This window comes from Odocoileus virginianus, chromosome 11, assembly GCF_023699985.2.
Source record: "Odocoileus virginianus isolate 20LAN1187 ecotype Illinois chromosome 11, Ovbor_1.2, whole genome shotgun sequence".
NCBI classification, from domain to species: Eukaryota; Metazoa; Chordata; class Mammalia; order Artiodactyla; family Cervidae; genus Odocoileus; species Odocoileus virginianus.
In genome coordinates, this window is record NC_069684.1 from 46,195,487 (window position 1) to 46,216,151 (window position 20,665).

At 37.9% G+C, this 20,665-nt stretch overlaps 1 protein-coding gene across 4 annotated transcripts in view; it reads left to right on the plus strand.

Annotated features, from left to right (window-relative positions):
- The first annotated feature begins 3,596 nt into the window (after positions 1–3,596).
- CATSPERE (catsper channel auxiliary subunit epsilon) overlaps positions 3,597–20,665 on the plus strand; it is a 150,294-nt gene continuing 133,225 nt past the window's right edge. For all 4 annotated transcript variants that reach the window (XM_070474396.1, XM_070474395.1, XM_070474397.1 and 1 more), the window contains exons 1-2: positions 3,597–3,735; positions 5,528–5,576. In XM_070474396.1, coding sequence (XP_070330497.1) covers positions 3,671–3,735; positions 5,528–5,576 — 114 coding nt within the window. In that variant the 5' untranslated portion in view covers positions 3,597–3,670. The remainder of the gene's footprint in view (positions 3,736–5,527; positions 5,577–20,665) is intronic.

The following is a 20,665-nucleotide window of genomic DNA, read 5'->3' on the forward strand; positions in this document are numbered from 1 at the left end:
AGAATTTTTTTAAAAATCCAATAACAAAATTAAGAATTCAATGGAATTCATAACTAATAGATATGTAAGACTGCAACCCAAAACCTTATACATTACTGAGAAAAATTAAAAGAAAATAAATTTATTAAATTTATTGGGTCATAAAACTGCAGTCCACAGACAAAATCCATTCAAAACAGCTTCTGATTTATTGAGATTCAGGAGTCTGCAAGCTAAGAATGGTTCTCACCTTTTAAAATGGCTATATAAGTGTCTACATAATAGCCTCAGTTTTTCCTCTAAGAGACAAAGCCTGAAATATGTGTTATCTGGTCTTTTAGGAAAAAAGTTTGCCTACTACTGGCTAATACTGTAAAGATGTCAACTTTTCTCCAAGTTGAGATATAAATTTAATAAAATCTCAATAAAACCCCAACTTTTTTTTTTTTTTTTTTTTTTGCAAAATTAAACAAACTAATTCTAAAAACTATATGAAAATGCAAAGGACTAAGAATAGCCAAAGAAATCATGGAGAAAAACAAGAGGGGAGGATTCCTCTATTAGACAGATATCACAGCTTGTCACACAGATAGATGAAAGACTAACAGAACAAAATAGCTCAGAAATAGACCCACGTATATGGCTGCTTGATTCATGACAAAAGTGGGAGTAATGATTTTGGCATAAGGAGGGCTTATGCAATGCTGATAATGTTCCACTTTTTAAAAATCTGCATAGTGATTATGTAACAAATTGTTAAGCATCGTACACATCTTTCATGCACTTTCCTGAATATATGTTTTTATAATAAAATGGGTTTTAGAAAAATGTAACCAATGAATGATCCTATTTAAAAAAAAGCTCATCTTCCTCAACATTAGATTCTTAGATCCTTCAAAATTAGATTACATTTCTTGTCTATTATCTACTACATCTAAAAACTAAACCCTTGATTCTGCTTGCTCACCTCCAAGAAAGGTAAGTTCTGTAAGTGTAGGGACCAAGAATATTCTGTTTACTATTATGTGTTTTATGCCTGGCTTAATGTCTGCCGCATTTTAATAGTTTGATAAATACTTGTTAAGGGAATTCAAACTTCATTGGATGTTATGCTATTTTAAGGAGACTAATTAAAAGTAGTCATGAAAATTTTAAATATGGAGTTAGAGATTAGAGTGAATTATATTTCTGATGCAGGAATAGTGGGTTCGAAATTAGGTATTGCACTTTTTTCTAATGCTGTTTGATCAAGACGTGAAAACAGACATGGTAGAAGATCATGCAGAGTGTACATCAATGTAGCCATGTTTTGGCTAAGTCCTCTGAGGGTAAGAAAATAAAGGTGTTAACATCAGTGGTGCCAATCTTTCAATTCAATGATCAAGGATTCCCAAATGTGTCTAACTGTCAGAATTTAGGGTTAAGTGACAGAAGTGTCCACTAAAACTCATTTCATGTCTGTTGAAATGTATGGAAACAATGTCATCCATGAGTAGTTTGTAGCCTATGACATAAACTATATGAACCCCAAACACAAGATTATGACAAACAATTCTCATTTGATATGCTAGGAATATATCCTCTGTCACAACTAGTGCAGGCTCCCTAGTGACCCCAGACAATCTATTTCAGATTAGGGGCCAGGATGGAACTGTGACCTGGGGGAACTAGTGAGGGTATGAAATGTGGGCTGGAGACTTATGTCTGTAAGGAGGTGAGGGGGGAGTGATCAGTTCCCACAGGTTTATATGTTATCTTTTCCTCCCACTTTGTCCTGAACAAGCTGTGGTATGAGATGTGAAATAGGAGTTGGGTGGCTATGGGAGTTCCGTTTTAGGGAGAAGTTGCCCCAGTCAAAGGGCAGGTAAAGTTCAAGATAAAACAATAGGGCTTTCAACAGAAAGTGAGCTCACCCAACTTGGGCAACTATAATAAGGTAACCACCAATTGTAAGTAATCAGTCATTTGAAAGCAGGTACTGCCTGTACCGCCTTGGCACTGGCTCAAGAACGAATAGCTGAGGCATGGTCCTGGTGTCTCTGTTTACCTTGATTCTTTGCTGCTGCAAGAACAGGACATTCTTGTTCCCACAAAGTCACTCCTTCTTATTTTGTGCGCTGCCCCCCACCTCACTCCTCTTGCCCAGCAATTCCATGTCATTTAATTGCTATGTGGTGGGGAAAATAGTATATATATCGAAAGGATGCAGACATCAGATTCCTTAGATTGCTTCCAAATTAGAGTTAACCATGGACCTTTCCTTCTGAGTTTTGATGTGTCTACAACAGTGCTGGAGTTGCGATGTGAAAATAAATAGCGGATGTGTATGAAAATAAATAAAGGAAACGTCATCTTAAATGGAGTCAGGAAGTCTTGAAAACGGAGCTCTCACCCACTTGCCACTTGTTGCAGTCTGCATAACCAGCAGCAAGAAGGAAGATAAGAATATTACTTTTCTTCTGGTATAAGGGAAGATATTTTTCACAGAGCAATTTTATCTCTTGCTTTTAAGAAAAAGGAAGACTACTCCCTGACCTACCGGCAATGCACTACCACTTACATCCAAAGAGAAACTGCATAACATCCGACCCTGGCTCTTCTCCAGTGAACATTTGTTCAAAACAACTCAAGCATTTTCTCCTAAAACCTAATAAAAGCAGGTCCCTTCTCCTTTGTTCTCCAAATTGGTCCATGATTCACCAAAGTTTGCCTGCCCAAATTGCAATTCTCTATTCCCAAATAAACCCATTTTGCTGATAAAATAATTAGCTGCTTTATTTTTGTTTGACGATACCTACTGCTGATCAAATGCTCTTTCAACTGCAACACATATTAACTATGACATCTAGTTCTGATATAAATTTGATTCGCAAGAAACTGGGAATAAAATCGCATAAAATGTAGTATCTCTCAAATCATTTGTATATAGACAATCTAATAGTCCCTGGAACAAACTTTACAACTTTTATTCAGTGATTCATTAAGTCAGTAAACACTGAGAACCTACTAGAAAACAGGATTATGCTGGGCACGATAAAATAAAGACGACTAAATATACAACTGTTGTCCTCAAGGATGTAAATTATTTGGGGTACAAGTAAACAGATTATAACACTATGTGATAGCTTTGTTGTTTATTTTGGCTTTACTACAAGATTGCAAATCCCTTTGCAAATCAGAATGCTATCCTATTTCTTTGTACTCAAGTGCACGAGGTAGTGTTGGGCATAAAGCAGATGTTCAATAAGCACACGTTACTATTCATTTCTGTTCAATTTTAAAATCACTTACCGAGTGCCTGCTTCCTGGAACAGAGAGGGTACCGCTAGGTATGTAACAGCTATTGCAGTAATTAAATGCTGTCACAATGAAGATGTGGGCTAAACGATACATTAGTTTAAAAGTTTCACCTTCATCCAATCAATTCCCATTTTCCTAAGTGGTTATGCTACTTCATTCCATAAAAGCACTATGTTGCTTTTCCTAAAATCTGATTTATAGCTTCTCCTCCAGTAACTAACCGGGGAGCCTCGGCCTCTGCGCGTGATTGCACGCATGCGCACACGCCAGCGCCTGGCGAAAGGCGGCCACCCCGTCCCCCCGCCCCGCCCCGCCCCGCCCCCGCGGGCCGCGAACACCTCTAGCCACCCTCGCCGGTGGCGCGGCCGTTGGGTAGTGGCGATCCGGCGCCATGTCCGCCTCAGGCGTGGCGGTGCTGCTGTCCTGGCTGAGCTGTTGCGGCTCGGCCCTGTGGAGGTAGAGATACGCCAGTCGCGGGAGGGGGCGTCCCTGGGGCTGGGCTGGCAGGGCCATATCCCTGCGCCTTAGCATCCCGGGGCCTGGCGTCCCGGGACCTGGCGCCCCGGTGGACCGCAGCCTCGTTCCTCGTTCTGGCGCCAACACCGGCTCCCCGCCGCCCGTTCACTGTTTTCAGGGAATGAGGGTGGGAAACGAGGGCACGCACTGGAGAAGGGAATGGCAACCAAATGGCCACCACTTCAGTCTTCTTGCCTGGGAAATCTCGTGGACACAGGAGCCTGATGGGTTATAGTCCATGGGGTCGCAAATAGTCGGACACGACTTAGCGACTAAACAACAAACAACAACAAATTAGGGTTTAGCTGTCTCCTCAAGTTCCCGCCGTAGTTTCGCGTTCCTTTCCCGTGTCGGTTTCCTGGATGGCGAATCCCGCTCTGAACCCTTTTGCCAGGGAGCACAGAGAGCACCAGAATCTCCCCCAGGAATGAGAGTGGGGCGCTTCACCAAGCTTCACTAGGTAGTTGATGGTTTATGTTAGGCAGTTTGGTTGAATGATTTGTGAGAGGGTGCTTTAAAAATGTGCACAAAGTAAGAATATGTAATTCCCGCAGAAAGTGGGTTGATAATGAAGAAGGAAAATTTTATTTAAAGTTCTGAGGGATCCTCCATGTAAGTTTTTTGGTCAGCATTAGGTGGCTGCTGGATTGGAAAGTGTATCAAAATATTTTACATTTTCATCACAGGTTAAAATACAGATGAAAGTGAAAGTGAAGTCGCTCAGTCGTGTCCGACTCTTTGTGACCCCATGGACTGCAGCATGCCAGGCTTCCCTGTCCTTCACAGTCTCCCAGAGTTTGCTCAAACTCATTCAATACCCAGTGATGCCATCCAACAGTCGATCCTCTGTCATCCCCTTCTCCTCTTGCCTTCAATCTTTTCCATCCTCAGGGTCTTTTCCAGTGAGTTGGCACTGTACAAATGAGGTTACTTTTGAATAAAATATATTATTAGAAGCAATTTTACTTGTTTTTTCTTGCTTTTTTAGTGTGGCCACCAGAAAAATTTCATTTTTATAGGTGACTCATATTGTATTTTTATTGTCTATATTTCATATAGACAGAAATTAAAGTACCCTGAATAATAGAAATGATAATCACTACAACTCACAAAAATTTGCTCTTTACTTCAGTGTTTCAAATAAGAAATACTGTTTTTTTTTTCTTTCAATCTGTATTCATTCTATATGAACTGAGTTTATATGTGAAGGAGTTAGAGCCAATATTCTTCAACAGTTTTTATTCTAAAACAAAAACAAGATGCAAAAGTATTTACTTCTCAATATTGTGTCTTCAGATACTAAGTAACCTTGAACACACCTTGAGTTGGGGGTTGATGTCACTGATGTCCCCAATTTTAGCTCTGACTACACTTTCTAAGAAGGAGCTTGAGCAGAAATGTAAAGCTCATGGCAGCCCACAAGGGTTAGGCTTGCTCTGACCATATATTGTTGTTTAGTCATTCAATTGTGTCTGACTCTTTACAACCCCATGGATTGTAGCCCATCTGGCTGCTCTTTCCATGGGATTTCCTAGGCAAGAATACTGTAGTGAGTTGCCATTTCCTTCTCCAGGGGATCTGCCCGGTCCAGGGATCAAATGCTTGTCTCCTGCATTGGCAGACAGATTCTTTACTGATGAGCCACCAGGGGAGCTCTTGACCATGTATTAAAATCCCTTTTATTTGGAGGAGACGTAGTTTTAATATTCACATTTTACATTTTCCTCTGCAGGTATTACAGTAACAGCCCAAACTATGACATTTTTAGTACCAGAAGTACTGTAAGTGTTTAATTTTTTTAAACTATAGTTAAGTATTAATATTTTTGACTTCACAGCAGAGAGCAAAGTTAATCATACTCAGGTGCACAGTGCAGTGTCATTCTTTTATTTTCTCACCCTCTTTATCTTCCTAATATATTTCCCTCCTCCAATAAATACCTTGAAATCTGTATCTAGCAAAAAATAGGTCGTGTTGTTTCGATGTTTTTGTAGTTTAACATTCACAAAACAGTGTTATAATACAGATAGGATGACCATATAATATATTGTCTCAACTGCTGAGAATGAAAGATAGTGCTATTAATAGTTATGCTGGGACAACAGGTATAAATTTGGAGTGTCTAGACAAACCAGGATGCATGATCATCCAGCTATAGATTTCCTTCTCTACATTACTTTTTTATTTCAATACTATGTCTAGTTCATTTCTTAAGGCTTCCTGATTACTAGTGTGTGTATATTATTTACCTATCCCTCCAACCAATGGATGAATGGCTTCTTACCACCACTAACAGCATTGTGATGAATGCCCTTCTACATGTCATTTTATAAATTTGTGAAATAATTTTTTAGCTATGATTGCTAGGACATAAGGAAACAGACACCTAATTTAACTAAATTCTATTAAGATTTTTCTCAAACAGGCAATCACAATTTATATTCTTACCCAGTGAACATCTCCACCAATATTTGGTACTATGATTTTCCCTTTTTTCACCAATCTCGTTACCACATACTAGCAGTTTATGCTGTCATTATTTTCAGTTCTCTGATAAGTAGTGATTTATGAACCTCTTTTCCCATATTTATGCAGGGTTCTCCTCTGAACAGCCTGCTCACTTTGCTCATTTTCCGTTTAATCTTCTGCTCCTTTTTTGTTGATATACAGAGTGTTATATACATTCTACTCTATATATTAGTCAAATGTTGATTTTAAATGTTTTGGTTATCATTTCGTAGCCTCTTATCTACTCATCTAACCATTGACTTTGTCCACGGATACATAATTTTGTTTAAAAACGGTGACTTTTGTCAAGTCATCTGCTCCTTTATTTAACCTTAAAATTTATACTTTTTTGGGGACTTCCCTTTCAGTCCAGTGATTGGGACTTTGCCTTCTAATGCAGGGTTAGGGGGAGGGTGCGGTTTCGTTCCCTGGGTGGGGAGCTGCGATCCCACATGCCTTGTGATCAAGACACCAGAACAGAAACAGTACTGTAACAAGTTCAATGAAGACTTTAAAGATGATCCACATCAAAGAAAAAATCTTAAAAAAAAAAAAGTTTATACTCTTTTAGAATTTTAAGAAAAAATTTTGTCTATCTAGAGTTGCAAAGATTTTTATCCTACATTTTCTATTATATGCTTTATATTATTACCTTTCAGATAAAGATCATAAATAACATCTGGAGTCCAACTTGTATATAAGATAAGATAGGTCTTTACATTACTTTCTCCATAGAATAAGCCAGCATCTATTAGAACAATTTATTGTTTCCCTGTTATTTTTTGGTATCATCTTTGCTCTCTATATCTTGTTGTTGTTAAGTTGCTCAGTCATGTCTGATTCTTGGCAACCCCATGGACTGCAGTGCCGGGGTCCAGCCTCAGCAGGATCCAGGGGTACCCTCAGGATGAACGGCGTCGGCGAGAGATGTGAGACCAGCCTTGATAGGGCCAAGTCTGCCAGGGAGAGAGAAGAGAGAGAGAGAGAGAGAGAGAGAGAGAGAGAGAAAGACCCGACGGGGGTGTTTGCAGGGTCTGGCAGAGTCTGGCAAATCTTTATTTTTTACTGTAGCTTTTATATTCTAAGTTAGTACATTTTTAGGGGAAGAAAGTTTAACATTACATCATCTTGTCCCTCAGGAAACCAGGGTGTTTACAGTAACTTCTTTGTGAGTGTCTTATACATTATCTTCTGGCCTCGGGGCCTATTGACATTTTATGACCTAGGTGAATGCAAAGCTGTTTTCCTGTAATCTATTCTTTAATGAACACAAAGGTTAGTCCTTTTGCAGAAGTTATTAGTTGAATTTATCTAAAATGTTTACAGCAAAAAGACTCTGCAGCTCCGGTGAGGCAGCCCCTGTTTAGCATTCCTGGTTAAAATGAACAATTCTAACCACTTTTAAAATAATATTTTTGTGTTCTTTAATAAGGCTTCCTCACTCCCCAAAGGGCTCTGTGCCTATTAGGGCCTTTAGTGAGATCAGGTTCTTTATGCTGTTCATGATTAAGGTGTTGTGAGCAGTCATGTACATTAATACGCATTTGCCAAGCAGGCTAGAATGCCAGCAAAGGGGTCTAAATTGAAACACTCCTTTCATCCTGGATAATCTTATATGATACCGCTGTCCGGAGGACATGCTGATTAAAGTTCTAGGTTGATTCTGTTTGGAGAGAAATGGGGAAGGCCTTCTCCCTGTGTCACAGAAATTAGAGAGTAGTCTAATACAGCAAGCATCAGAAAGACAGAGATCATCTTTAAGGTGAGTGCCGGGGCAGCTTTTCGAAATTCCTGAAGTCCTAATCTGCCTTGCTTGTCAGGCCTCCTCCTCATAACCTTGTCATGGGTAGGATCTCCTGTGCTGGCTCCCGGCACTGCAGCATACCAGACTTCCCTGTCCTTCGCTATCTCTCCCGGAGCTTGCTCAAACTCATGTCCGTCAAGTCGGTGATGCCATCCAACCATCTTGTCCTCTGTCATCTCCTTTCCCTCCTCCTTTCAATCTTCCCTGCATCAGGGTCTTTTCTAATGAGTTGGTTCTTTGCATCAGGTGGCCAAAGTATTGGAGCTTCAGCTTCAGCATCAGTCTTTCCGATGAATATTCAGGGTTGATTTCCTTAAGGATTGACTGGTTTGATCTCCTTGCAGTCCAATGGACTCTCAAGAATTTTCTCTAGCACTGCAGTTCGAAAGCATCAATTTTTTGGTGCTCAGCCTTCTTTAGGGTCCAACTCTCATGTCCCTACATGACTGCTGGGAAGACCATAGCTTGGACTATATGGACCTAGCTTGGACTATATGGACCTTTGTTGGCAAAGTGAGGTCTCCACTTTTTAATACACTGTCTAGTTTTGTCACAGCTTTTCTTCCAAGGAGCAGGTGTCTTTTAATTTCATGGCTGCAGTCAGTGTCCACAGTGATTTTGGCGCCCAAGAAAATAAAGTCTGTCACTGTTTCCAATTTTTCCCCACCTATTTGGCGTGAAGTGATGGGACTGGATGCCATGATCTTTGTTTTTCTGAATGTTGAGTTTTAAGCCAGCTTTTCACTCTCTTCTTTCACGTTCATCAAGAGGCTCTTTAGTTCCTCTTCACTTTCTGCCATTAGGGTGGTATCATCTGCATATCTGAGGTTATTGATATTTCTCCCTGTAATTTTGTGTCCAGCTTGTGCTTCATCCAACCTGGCATTTCTCATGATGTACTCTGCATGTAAGTTAAATAAGCAGGGTGGCAATATACAGCCTTGATGTACTCCATTACCAATTTTGAACCAGTCTGTTGTTCCATGTCTGGTTCTAACTGTTGCTTCTTGACCTGCATACAGGTTTCTCAGGAGGCAGATAAGGTGGTCTGGTATTCCTATCTCTTTAAGAATATTCCACAGTTTATTGTGATCCACACAGTCAAAGGCTTTAGTGTAGTCAGTGAAGCAGAAATAGATGGTGTTTTTTGGAATTCCCTTGCTTTTTCTATGATCCAGCAGATATTGGCAATTTGATCTCTGGTTCTTCTCCCTTTTCTAAATCCAGCTTCTACATCTGGAAGTTCTCAGTTCACGTACTGTTGAAGCCTAGGTTGAAGGATTTTGAGCATTACTTTGCTAGCATGTGAAATTGTGTCATAGTTTGAACATTCTTTGGCATTGCCTTTCTTTGGGATTGGAATGAAAACTGACCTTTTCCAGTCCTGGCCACTGCTGAGTTTTCCAAATTTGCTGGCATATTGAGTGCAACACTTTCACAGCATCATTTTTTAGGATTTGAACTAGCTCAGCTTGAATTCCATCACCTCCATTAGCTTTGTTCCTAGTAGTACTTCCTAAGGCCCATTTGACTTCACACTTCAGGATCTCTGGCTCTAGGTGAGTGACATACCATCATGGCTATCTGGGTCTTTAAGACCTTTTTGGTACAGTTCTTCTGTGTATTCTTGCCATCTCTTCTTAATCCCTTATGCTTCTGTTAGGTCCGTACTGTTTCTGTCCTTTATTTTGCCCATCTTTGCATGAAATGTTCCCTTGGTATGATATGGTTCTTGGTTCCCAAGAAAATGTTATTTCTTGGCTTTCTGATAATAGCCATTCTAACAGGTGCAAGGTGATATCTCATTGTGATTTTGACTTGCATTTCCCTAAGTATTAGAGATGTTGAGCACCTTTTCATGTACCTATTGGTCATCTGTATGTCTTTGGAAAACTGTAAATTCAGATACTCTGCCCATTTTTAAATAAAATTGTTTTTTGCTATTGAGTTGTATGAGTTTATTTTCTGTATTAACCCCTTATTATATAAATTATTTGCCATTCAGTAGGTTGCCTTCTCATTTTGTTGATGGTTTCCTTTTCGTGCAGAATCTTTTTGGTTTGATATTGCCTCATTTGTTTATTTCTGTTGCCTTTACTTTTTGTGTCATATCAAAAAAATCATCACCAAGACAGATATCAAGGAGTTTATTGCCTATTTTTTCTTATGGGAGTTTTACTATTTCAGGTCTTGCCTTCAAGTCTTTAATCCATTTTAAGCTAACTTTTGTGTGTGGTATAGCATAATAGTCTAGTTTCATTCTTTCCATGTGGCTGTCTGGTTTTCCCAGCACCATTTTTTTTTCATTTATTTTTATTAGTTGGAGGCTAATTACTTCACAACATTGCAGTGGGTTTTGTCATACATTGACATGAATCAGCCATGGAGTTACATATATTCCCCATCCCAATCCCCCCTCCCACCTCCCTCTCCACCCAATTCCTCTGGGTCTTCCCAGTGCACCAGGCCCGAGCACTTGTCTCATGCATCCCACATGGGCTGGTGACCTGTTTCACTATAGATAATATACATGCTGTTCTCTCGAAACATCCCACCCTCGCCTTCTCCCACAGAGTCCAAAACTCTGTTCTGTACATCTGTGTCTCTTTTTCTGTTTTTCTGCATATAGGGTTATCATTACCATCTTTCTAAATTCCATATATATGTGTTAGTATGCTGTAATGTTCTTTATCTTTCTGGCTTACTTCACTCTATATAATGGGCTCCAGTTTCATCCATCTCATTAGAACTGATTCAAATGAATTCTTTTTAATGGCTGAGTAATATTCCATGGTGTATATATACCACAGCTTCCTTATCCATTCGTCTGCTGATGGGCATCTAGGTTGCTTCCATGTCCTGGCTATTATAAACAGTGCTGCGATGAACATTGGGGTGCACGTGTCTCTTTCAGATCTGGTTTCCTCGGTGTGTATGCCCAGGAGTGGGATTGCTGGGTCATATGGCAGTTCTATTTCCAGTTTTTTAAGGAATCTCCACACTGTTCTCCATAGCGGCTGTACTAGTTTGCATTCCCACCAACAGTGTAAGAGGGTTCCCTTTTCTCCACTCCCTCTCCAGCATTTATTGCTTGTAGACTTTTGGATAGCAGCCATCCTGACTGGCGTGTAATGGTACCTCATTGTGATTTTGATTTGCATTTCTTTGATAATGAGTGATGTTGAGCATCTTTTCATGTGTTTGTTAGCCATCTGTGTATCTTCTTTGGAGAAATGTCTGTTTAGTTCTTTGGCCCATTTTTTGATTGGGTCATTTATTTTTCTGGAATTGAGCTGCAGGAGTTGCTTGTATATTTTTGAGATTAATCCTTTGTCTGTTGCTTCATTTGCTATTATTTTCTCCCAGTCTGAGGGCTGTCTTTTCACCTTACTTATAGTTTCCTTTGTTGCCCAGCACCATTTTTAAAAGAGATTGTTCTTTCCCTTTTTTATAATCTTGGATATTTTGTTGTAAATTACTTGGCTATACATTCATGGGTTTATTTCTGGAGTCTATTCTGTTTGATGTATATCTGTTTTTATGCCAATACCACACAGTTTTTATTACTATGGCTTTGTAATATAAATCAGGAAATGTGATGCCTCTAGCTTTATTCTTTCTTTAGGTTTCTTTGGCTGTTTGGAATCTTTTTTGGTTTCATACAAATGTTACAATTGTTTATTTATGTGAAAAATACCAATGGAATTTTGCTAGGAATATCATTTAAATGTAGATTGCTTTGGGCAGTTCAGACATTTGAATAATATTACTTCTTCCAGGAATTAATTATATTCCAGGAATTAATATATACCAGAAATTAATAATATATATTCTAGGAATTAATAATATTAATTCTCCAGGAATTAGGAGAGTGAAAAAGTTGGCTTAAAATTCAGCATTCAGAAAACTAAGATCATGGCATCTGGTCCCATCACTTCATGGCAAATAGATGGGTGGCTGGCGCTTGCAAACCCACCCTGGCAGTGGCCAGGGAGTGGGATTCTGCAAGGCAAGAACTTGTTAGGGTGGTGGATGGAGCATGCACTCTACTCCCGGAACCCATGGAGGTGGGGGGGGAGGGGTGAGGAGGGGCTGTTGCGTGGAGGTGAGGGCTGGGTGCTCAGAGAGAGAGACTGCTATGGCGACCTGCTCCTCCCTTCATGCATGATCTAACAATGGAGCTTTGCTTCTGTGGCAGCCCTGGATTCTTCTGTAAACAGCCCAGTTGCAGCTATACCACACTCCAGCCCCTCTTTAACAGTTCCTAGTAGTTGAGGATGTGCCAAGATTTGTCAGTGACCCCAAGGGGGAGAATCTATCAGCACTTAGATTCATGTTGATTAGCATCCAGATCCTCAGGCAGTAGATTTTAAAGTGTGCAAATATATATTGTCCTGAGGAACTGCTGCAAGTTGAACCTCCAGGAAGAGCGAATAGATGGAAATTGACTTTTCAAAATGTTTTCCATCAAGAAGATTCATGGACTATTTAATCCCCAAAGTATCTTATATATGCTCTATTTTCTTTCTTTCTGTAAATATGACTTTTAAGCAAGCATAATACCACTGGTTTTATGATTTACTTTCTTGACTTCTTATCAGCCTTCTTCTCTGATAATCAAACCCTTGCTCCTAATCTGCATTTCTGAAATGACATAACTGCATTGTTTTGGTGACCAATCATCAATTAAAAATGAAACATTTCTGTCACTTACATAAAACTGATAAAAGAGCAGTAGAGAGGCAAAGGGATAATTTTTTTAAAGACTAATAAAATGGTCAATCATATAATAAAGCTGTTCAAGAAAAAAAGATGAAGTACATAAATAACATTAGAGAAATAAAACAATTACAAATAGAAATTCAAATGGCATGTAAAGATCATAAAGAAATAGATAAATTTGAAGATAACTGCACATTTTAAAAGGAAATAAAGTTTTAATAATCTAAATGGGAAAAGAATTTGAAAAAGAATAGATACATGTATATGGATAACTGAATCACTTTGCTGTACACCTGAAATTAATGCAACAGTGTTAATCAATTCTACTCCAATATAAAATAAGTATTTTTAGAAAAGAAGATATAGTTTTCATAGATTCCTTTTGCCTGATTTTGAATAATGTAAATACAATAATATATGTAAATAGAATATAAATGTAAACTGAGAAATTACTTTGTAAAATCTTTTGGCACCATCTACTAAAGCTGAACATATGCACTTGCCCTATGATTTATTCCACTCTTAGGTATACCCAGCAGAAATACATGCATATATTAACCAGAAGATCAGTATAAGAATGTTCATAGCAGCCCTAATCACAGCAGACTAAAAATGGACACTACTGAATTGTTTATCTAGAGTAGAATGATACACATACTGTCTTGTGTTAATTCAAGGGAAGACTGTAGAGAATTGAAACTCCAACTACATGAAATATGTAGCAGATAAGGATAAGGATAAGTCAAATATATCAATAGGAAATAGGAAAGTTAAGAAATTAACATATCCATATATAGAACAAATAGCTGAGAAAAGAAGAGAAACGAAACGCAAAGGAGGAAAGGAAAGATATAACCATCTGAATGCAGTGTTCCAAAGAACAGCAAGGAGAGATAAGAAAGCCTTCTTAAGTGAACAATGCAAAGAAAGTGAGGAAAACAATAGAATGGGAAAGATTAGAGATTGCTTCAAGAAAATGTTTATTTTGAGAAATGTTAATTTCTCAAAAAATTAAAATTGAACTACTGTATGATCCAGTGATTTTATTCCTATTTATTTATCCAGATAAATGAAAACACTTGGAAGAGATAGGTCCCCATGTCCATTGTAGTAGTATTTACAATAACCAAGATATGGAAACAACCTAAGTCTCTCATCACTGGATGAACTGATAAAGAAAATGTGGTGTGTATACGCAGTGAAATACTATTAAGTCATAATATAATGAAATGTTGACATTTATGACCTTGAGGGAATTATGGTAAGTGAAATAAGTCAAAGACAAATACTATATGATTTCACTTATATGTAGAATCAATTTTTGAAACAGCTCATATACACAGAGAACAAAGTGATGGTTGCCAGAGGTGGGGCTTGGGGGAGTGTGAAATTGGTGAAGCGGGGGTCAAATGGTACAAACTTCCAATTATAAAATAAGTCACGGGAATGTAATGTACAGCATAGTGATTATAATTAGCAATACTGTCTTCCATATTTTAAGTAAAATCTGATGCTGTAAAGAGCAGTATTGTATAGGAACCTGGAAGATTAGGTCCATGAGTCAAGGCAAATTGGAAGTGGTCAAACAGGAGATGGCAAGAGTGAACATCAACATTTTAGGAATAAGTGAGCTAAAATGGGCTGGAATGGGTGACTTTAACTCACATGACCATTATATCTACTACTGTGGGCAAGAATCCCTTAGAAGAAATGGAGTAGCCATCATGGTCAACAAAAGAGTCCGAAATGCAGTACTCAGATGCAATCTCAAAAATAACAGAATGATCTCTGTTCATTTCCAAGGCAAATCATTCAGTATCACAGTAATCCAAGCCTATGCCCCAACCACTAATGCTGAAGATGCTGAAGTTGAACAGTTGCATGCAGACCTACAAGACCTTCTAGAACCAACACCCCAAAAAGATGTCCTTTTCATGATAGGGGACTGGAATGCAAAAGTAGGAAGTCAAGAGATACCTGGAATAACAGGAAAATTTGGCCTTGGAGTACAAAAGGAAGCAGGTCAAAGACTAACAGAATTTTGCCAAGAGAATGCAATGGTCATAGCAAACACCCTTTTCCAACAGCACAAGAGAAGACTCTACACATGGACATCACCATATGGTCAGCACCAAAATGAGGTTGATTATATTCTTTGCAGCAAAGATGGAGAAACTCTATACAGAGAAGCTCTATACAGTCAGCAAAACAAGACCAGGAGCTGACTGTGGCTCAGATCATGAATTCCTTATTGCCAAATTCAGACTGAAATTGAAGAAAGTAGGGAAAACCACTAGACTATTCAGGTATGACCTCAAATCAAATCCCTTATGATTATACAGTGGAAGTGACAAATAGATTCAAGGGATTAGATCTGATAGACAGAGTGCCTGAAGAACTATGGATGGAGGTTTGTGACATTGTACAGGAGGCAGTGATCAAGACCATCCCCAAGAAAAGAAATGCAAAAAGGCAAAATGGCTGTCTGAGGAGACCTTACAAATAGCTGAGAAAAGAAGAGAAGCGAAAGGCAAAGAAGAAAAGGAAAAATATGCCCATTTGAATGCAGAGTTCCAAAGAATAGAAAGGAGAGATAAGAAAGCCTTCCTCAGTGATCAATGCAAAGAAAGAGGAAAATAATAGAATGGGAAAGACTGGAGATCTCTTCAAGAAAATGAGAGATACCAAGGGAACATTTCATGCAAAGATGGACATAATAAAGGACAGAAATGGTATGGACCTAACAGAAGCAGAAGATATCAAGAAGAGGTGTCGAGAATACACAGAAGAACTATACAAAAAAGATTTTCAGGACCCAGATAATCATGATGGTGTGATCACTCACCTAGAGCCAGACATCCTGGAATGCAAAGTCAAGTGGGCCTTAGGAAGCATCACTATGAACAAAGCTAGTGGAGGTGATGGAATTCCAGTTGAGCTATTTCAAATCCTAACAGGTGATGCTGTTAAAGTGCTGCATTCAATATGCCTGCAAATTTGGAAAACTCAGCAGTGGCCACAGGACTGGAAAAGTTCAGATTTCATTCCAATCCCAAAAAAGGCAATGCCAAAGAATGTTTAAACTACCACCCAATTGTACTTATCTCACAGGCTAGCAAAGTAATGCTGAAAATTCTCAAGCCAGGCTTCAACAGTATGTGAACCGTGAACTTCCAGATGTTCAAGCTGGCTTTAGAAAAGGCAGAGGAACCAGAGATCAAATTGCCAACATCTGTTGGATCATGGAAAAAGCAAGAGAGTTCCAGAAAAACATCTACTTCTGTTTTATTGACTACGCCAATGCCTTTGACTGTGTGGATCAAACAAACTGGAATATTCTGAAAGAGATGGGAATACCAGACCACCTGACCTGCCTCCTGGGAAATCTGTATGCAGGTCAAGAAGCAGCAGTTAGAATCAGACTTCTTCCAAATTGGGAAAGGAGTGCATGAAGGGTGTATATTGTCACCCTGTTTATTTAACTTATATTCAGAGTAGCATCATGTGAAATGCCAGGCTGGATGAAGCACAAGCTGGAATCAAGATTGCCAGGAGAAATATGAACAACTTCAGATAGGCAGATGAGACCACCATTATGGCAGAAAGCAAAGAACTAAAGAGCCTCTTGATGAAAGTGAAAGAGGAGAGTGAAAACGTTGGCTTAAAACCCAGCATTCAGAAAACTAAGATCATGGCATCCAGTCCCATCACTTCATGGCAAATAGATGCAGAAACAATGGAAACCATAAAAGACTTTACTTTGGGGGGCTCCAAAATCACTGCAGATGGTGACTGCCTCCATGAAATTAAAAGACGCTTGCTCTTTGGAAGAAAAGCTATGACCTACCTAGAGAGCATATTATAAAGCAGAGACATTACTTTGCCAACAAAGGTCCGTCTAGTGAAATCTATGGTTCTTCCAGCAGTCATGTATGAATGTGAGAGGTTGCTATAAAGAAAGCTGAGGGCTGAAGAAGACGCTTTTGAACTATGGTGTTGGAGAAGACTCCTGAGAGTCCCTTGGACTGCAAGGAGATGCATTCAGTCCATCCTAAAGGAAATCAGTCCTTAATACTCATTGGAAGGACTGATGCTGAAGCTGAAACCCCAATACTTTGGCTACCTGATGCAAGGAACTGAGCTATTGGAAAAGACCCTGATGGTGGGAAGGACTGAAGGAAGGGGAAGGCATGACAGGATGAGATGGTTGGATGGCATCACTGATTCTATGGACATGAGTTTGAGCAAGCTCCAGGACTTGGTGATGGATAGGGAAGCCTGGAGTGCTGCAGTCCATGGGGTCGTGAAGAGTTGGTCACGACTGAGTGACTGAACTGACTGACCTCTATTTGTATATGACATGACCTTCTAAATAGAGAGGTCTAAGAAATCCATTTAAAAAACTATTAAAACCACCAACTGAGTGTTATTTTGTGTGAACTATCACAGGGAAATTCAAGAGAACCAGAATAGGCAAAACAATCTGGAAAAAGAACAAGAAGTCTTATTGGAAGACTCACAATTCCTGACGTCAAAGTTTACTACAAAACTTCTGCAATTGAGATGGTGTTGGAATTGAGACAGTGCAATTGAGACAGTGGGGTAGAATAGTCCAAAAATTAAAACCTCATTGATTTTTTTACAACTTATTCAAGAAAAGTCCATGGACAAATAATGGAAAATTCCATTTATTTTCAACAAATAGTTCTGGGACAGTGAAGTATCTACATGAAAAGAATTAAGATGGCCTCCTAACTTAGACCAAATCCAAAAATTAAGGGGAGATAAGAGCATAGTATAAGAGTTAAAACTGTAAAAATCATTGAAAAAAATCATATGGAGAAATCCTTATGATCTTGGATTAGATAATAGTTTAGATATGACACCAAAAGCACAAGGAACAAAAGGAAAAACTTAAAACTGGACATCATCAAAATTAAAACCTGTAGTGCTGCTAAGGACACCACAAAGAAAATGAAGACAGTCCACAGAATGGGAGAAAATTTTTGCAAATTAAATATCTGATAAGGGACCTGTACCAAGAATATATGAAGAACAATTATAATTCAGTAATAAAAAGACAAACCAAATATAAATATTACTTCTTTTCCCGTTGTTTTGCTTTTCAATTTCACAGACTCCGATTATACAAGTGCTGGATTTTTGTTTTTTTGTTTGCCTTCCATATTAATTTCCATATCAATCATTTTCTCTCTGGTTCTTTACTTCTTTCATTTATATTCTCTTGGTTGCTTTTCTGTCTTTATTCAATGCCTTTTATTCAGTTTTTGTTCAAACATAATCTCCCATTATTTTAAGTTAGTCCTCATTTCATTTATAGTTATCTGTTTCATTTCCTAGTTCCATCAACTCACTTCTATTTGGTTCATTTCTGTCCCTAGTTTGTGAATTTATAATTCATGTTATTCATTCTCACCATTAAATACTTGTTTGAGAATATTTAGTTTAGAATGTTCGTTTGTTAGTTTGTAGTTTTCTTCTGCTTTGTGTTTTTTTTTAAAGGCAGTTTTATTAACCGAAATGTCTTTATTTTCATTTTCTGTCCTCATATAGACAGCTTATATCTATGAATTACATGGACAGGCTAGCAGCTTGCTTTGTTTTAAGAGACTTCTAATTAGTTTGCTTTCTTAGCTCATTGTAGCAAAGTGCAGTTTCTTTAATTGATGGCTTCTTATTGAGGGTGCTGTGTTTACTTTGAGGTTTGTTTGTTTTAGCTTTTAATACCCTACATTTCTCTTTCTTGCTTCTCTTTCCCTTCACCACTCACTTTCCAAAGAGTGTCTCTCCTTTATCGTCTCTCCAAAAGTGATGTCTTTCTGAGGCTCCTACCTCAACTCACACACTTTTAATTCTTTTCCTCATAATCAGTATTCTGATCTTCCAGGAGTCTTTCTGCAGTATATTTTTTTTTAACAGTGTACTTTCTTTGGTTGATTTAAATTCAGTCTTAAACTTTTGTTCCTTTTTTCTGCAGTTTTTCAGAAGCTCTTTTACTGTACACAAAGGATTATGACAGCGACTTGAGTGAGAGCTCTGCTGAAAGTTTTTAGTTTTTTTACCAAGAGGTTTCTTGAAGTTTGTGTTGTACTTTGTCTTCTAGTTATACTATAATATAGAATTTTCTTGGTTTTATTTTTTGATCTGTGTATTTTTTCTCTCTATTTTTTAAAAATTTCTGTTTTGATCTGTGTATTTTGAGGGGAAATGTGTGGAGAGAATTGAACTCTTTGGACCACTATTACCTGGGCTAACCATAATTCAACTACCACTCATATGCTGATACACTGTCAGAGTATTGTCATTAGCTACTATATTCCTTTTTTAATAGCCACCATGTAGACATATTTCTGAAGAATAATTCCTATTTAATACCTAACACCAGTCCTTATGTTGATGTCTCTGCGGTCATTTTGGGGATCTGAATCTCTTTTTCGGATAGTTTCCTTAAGAAGGTCTCTTAAAAGCAATATTTCTTGAGTTGTTTTATGGTCATAAGACCTTATCTGTGAACTTTTATCTAAAAGTTTGTGTATCTGGATACAAAAATTATGGCTAATATTTTTATGTCCTTTTATATATGTTACTTTGTTGTCTTCGACATAAAGTGTTGCTTCTGAAAAGTCTACTGGAAATCTAATTTTCTTTCCCTTGTGAATAAATTGTTCTTTTTGTCAGGATCCCCAAAATGTTTCTTATCAACTTCAATGCTTTTATTAATATAGGTCCTAGGTTGGTCTTTAAAAAAAAAATCATTCGTAATTGTTTTTCCTATGTATGAATTTTGTCCTTTCAGTACATTGTTTCAAGTTATTTTTGTTCACATGTTATTCTTGAGTTATTGTTAATGCTATTTTTCTGTCTCAATCGCTTATGTTTTCTTCTTCCCAAGTGTGTATATATTGGATTTTCTTTGCCCATATTTAACATTTGTCACTTATTCTTGAGTCACTTTTTATCTCTTTATTTTTAAAAGCCTTCTATTTTTCTCAAAACCTTATTTATTAGGTTTATTCACAATTGTGCTAATTTAGTTTTTTTCTAAATTGACTTTTTATTTGTACATTTTGCTGAGTTTAGCTTATGAGTTTTAAATTCTGTTTTATATTTTTCTTTTATAATTTCTATTATCTTTTATTTTGCCTCATCTTGAAATAGGCATATCAGTCATAACTCTCCAGAGGAACAGAACCAATAGAATTTATACATATTTATATTAGATTCATTTTAAGAAATTGGCTCATGTGATTGTGGGAACTGACAAATCTTAAATCTTTAGGCCAGGCCAGAGGGTGGAAATTCAGGCAAGAGATTGATGTTGTAGTCTTGTAGCAGAATTTCTTCTCTAGGAAACCTTCATTTTTGCCCTGAAGGATCCAGCTGATCAAAAGGGGCCTCACCTACCTCATCAAAGTCATTATTTAAAGTCAACTGATTGTAGATGTAAACCGCATCTATAAAATACATTCATATAAAAACCTATATTAGCATTTGATTAAATAACTAGTTACTATAATCTAGCCAAATTGACACATAAAACTAACCCTTATATTAAGTTATAGTTTTAATTTATTTATTGAGGGGAATTACCTGGAGATCCCAGTGGTTAGGACTTCATACTTCCACTACAGGGGGTACAAGTTTGATCCCTGGTTGGGGAACTAAGATCCTGCAAGCCACGTGGTGTGACCAAATCAAAAAGAAAGTATTTACTGAGTGTGGTCTTATAGAGGTGTTTTTCTGCTTCTTACTCTCTTCTTTTTCTTATTATAATTGTGTGTGATTTGAGCATGATCCTCTTTCTGTTGCTCAGTT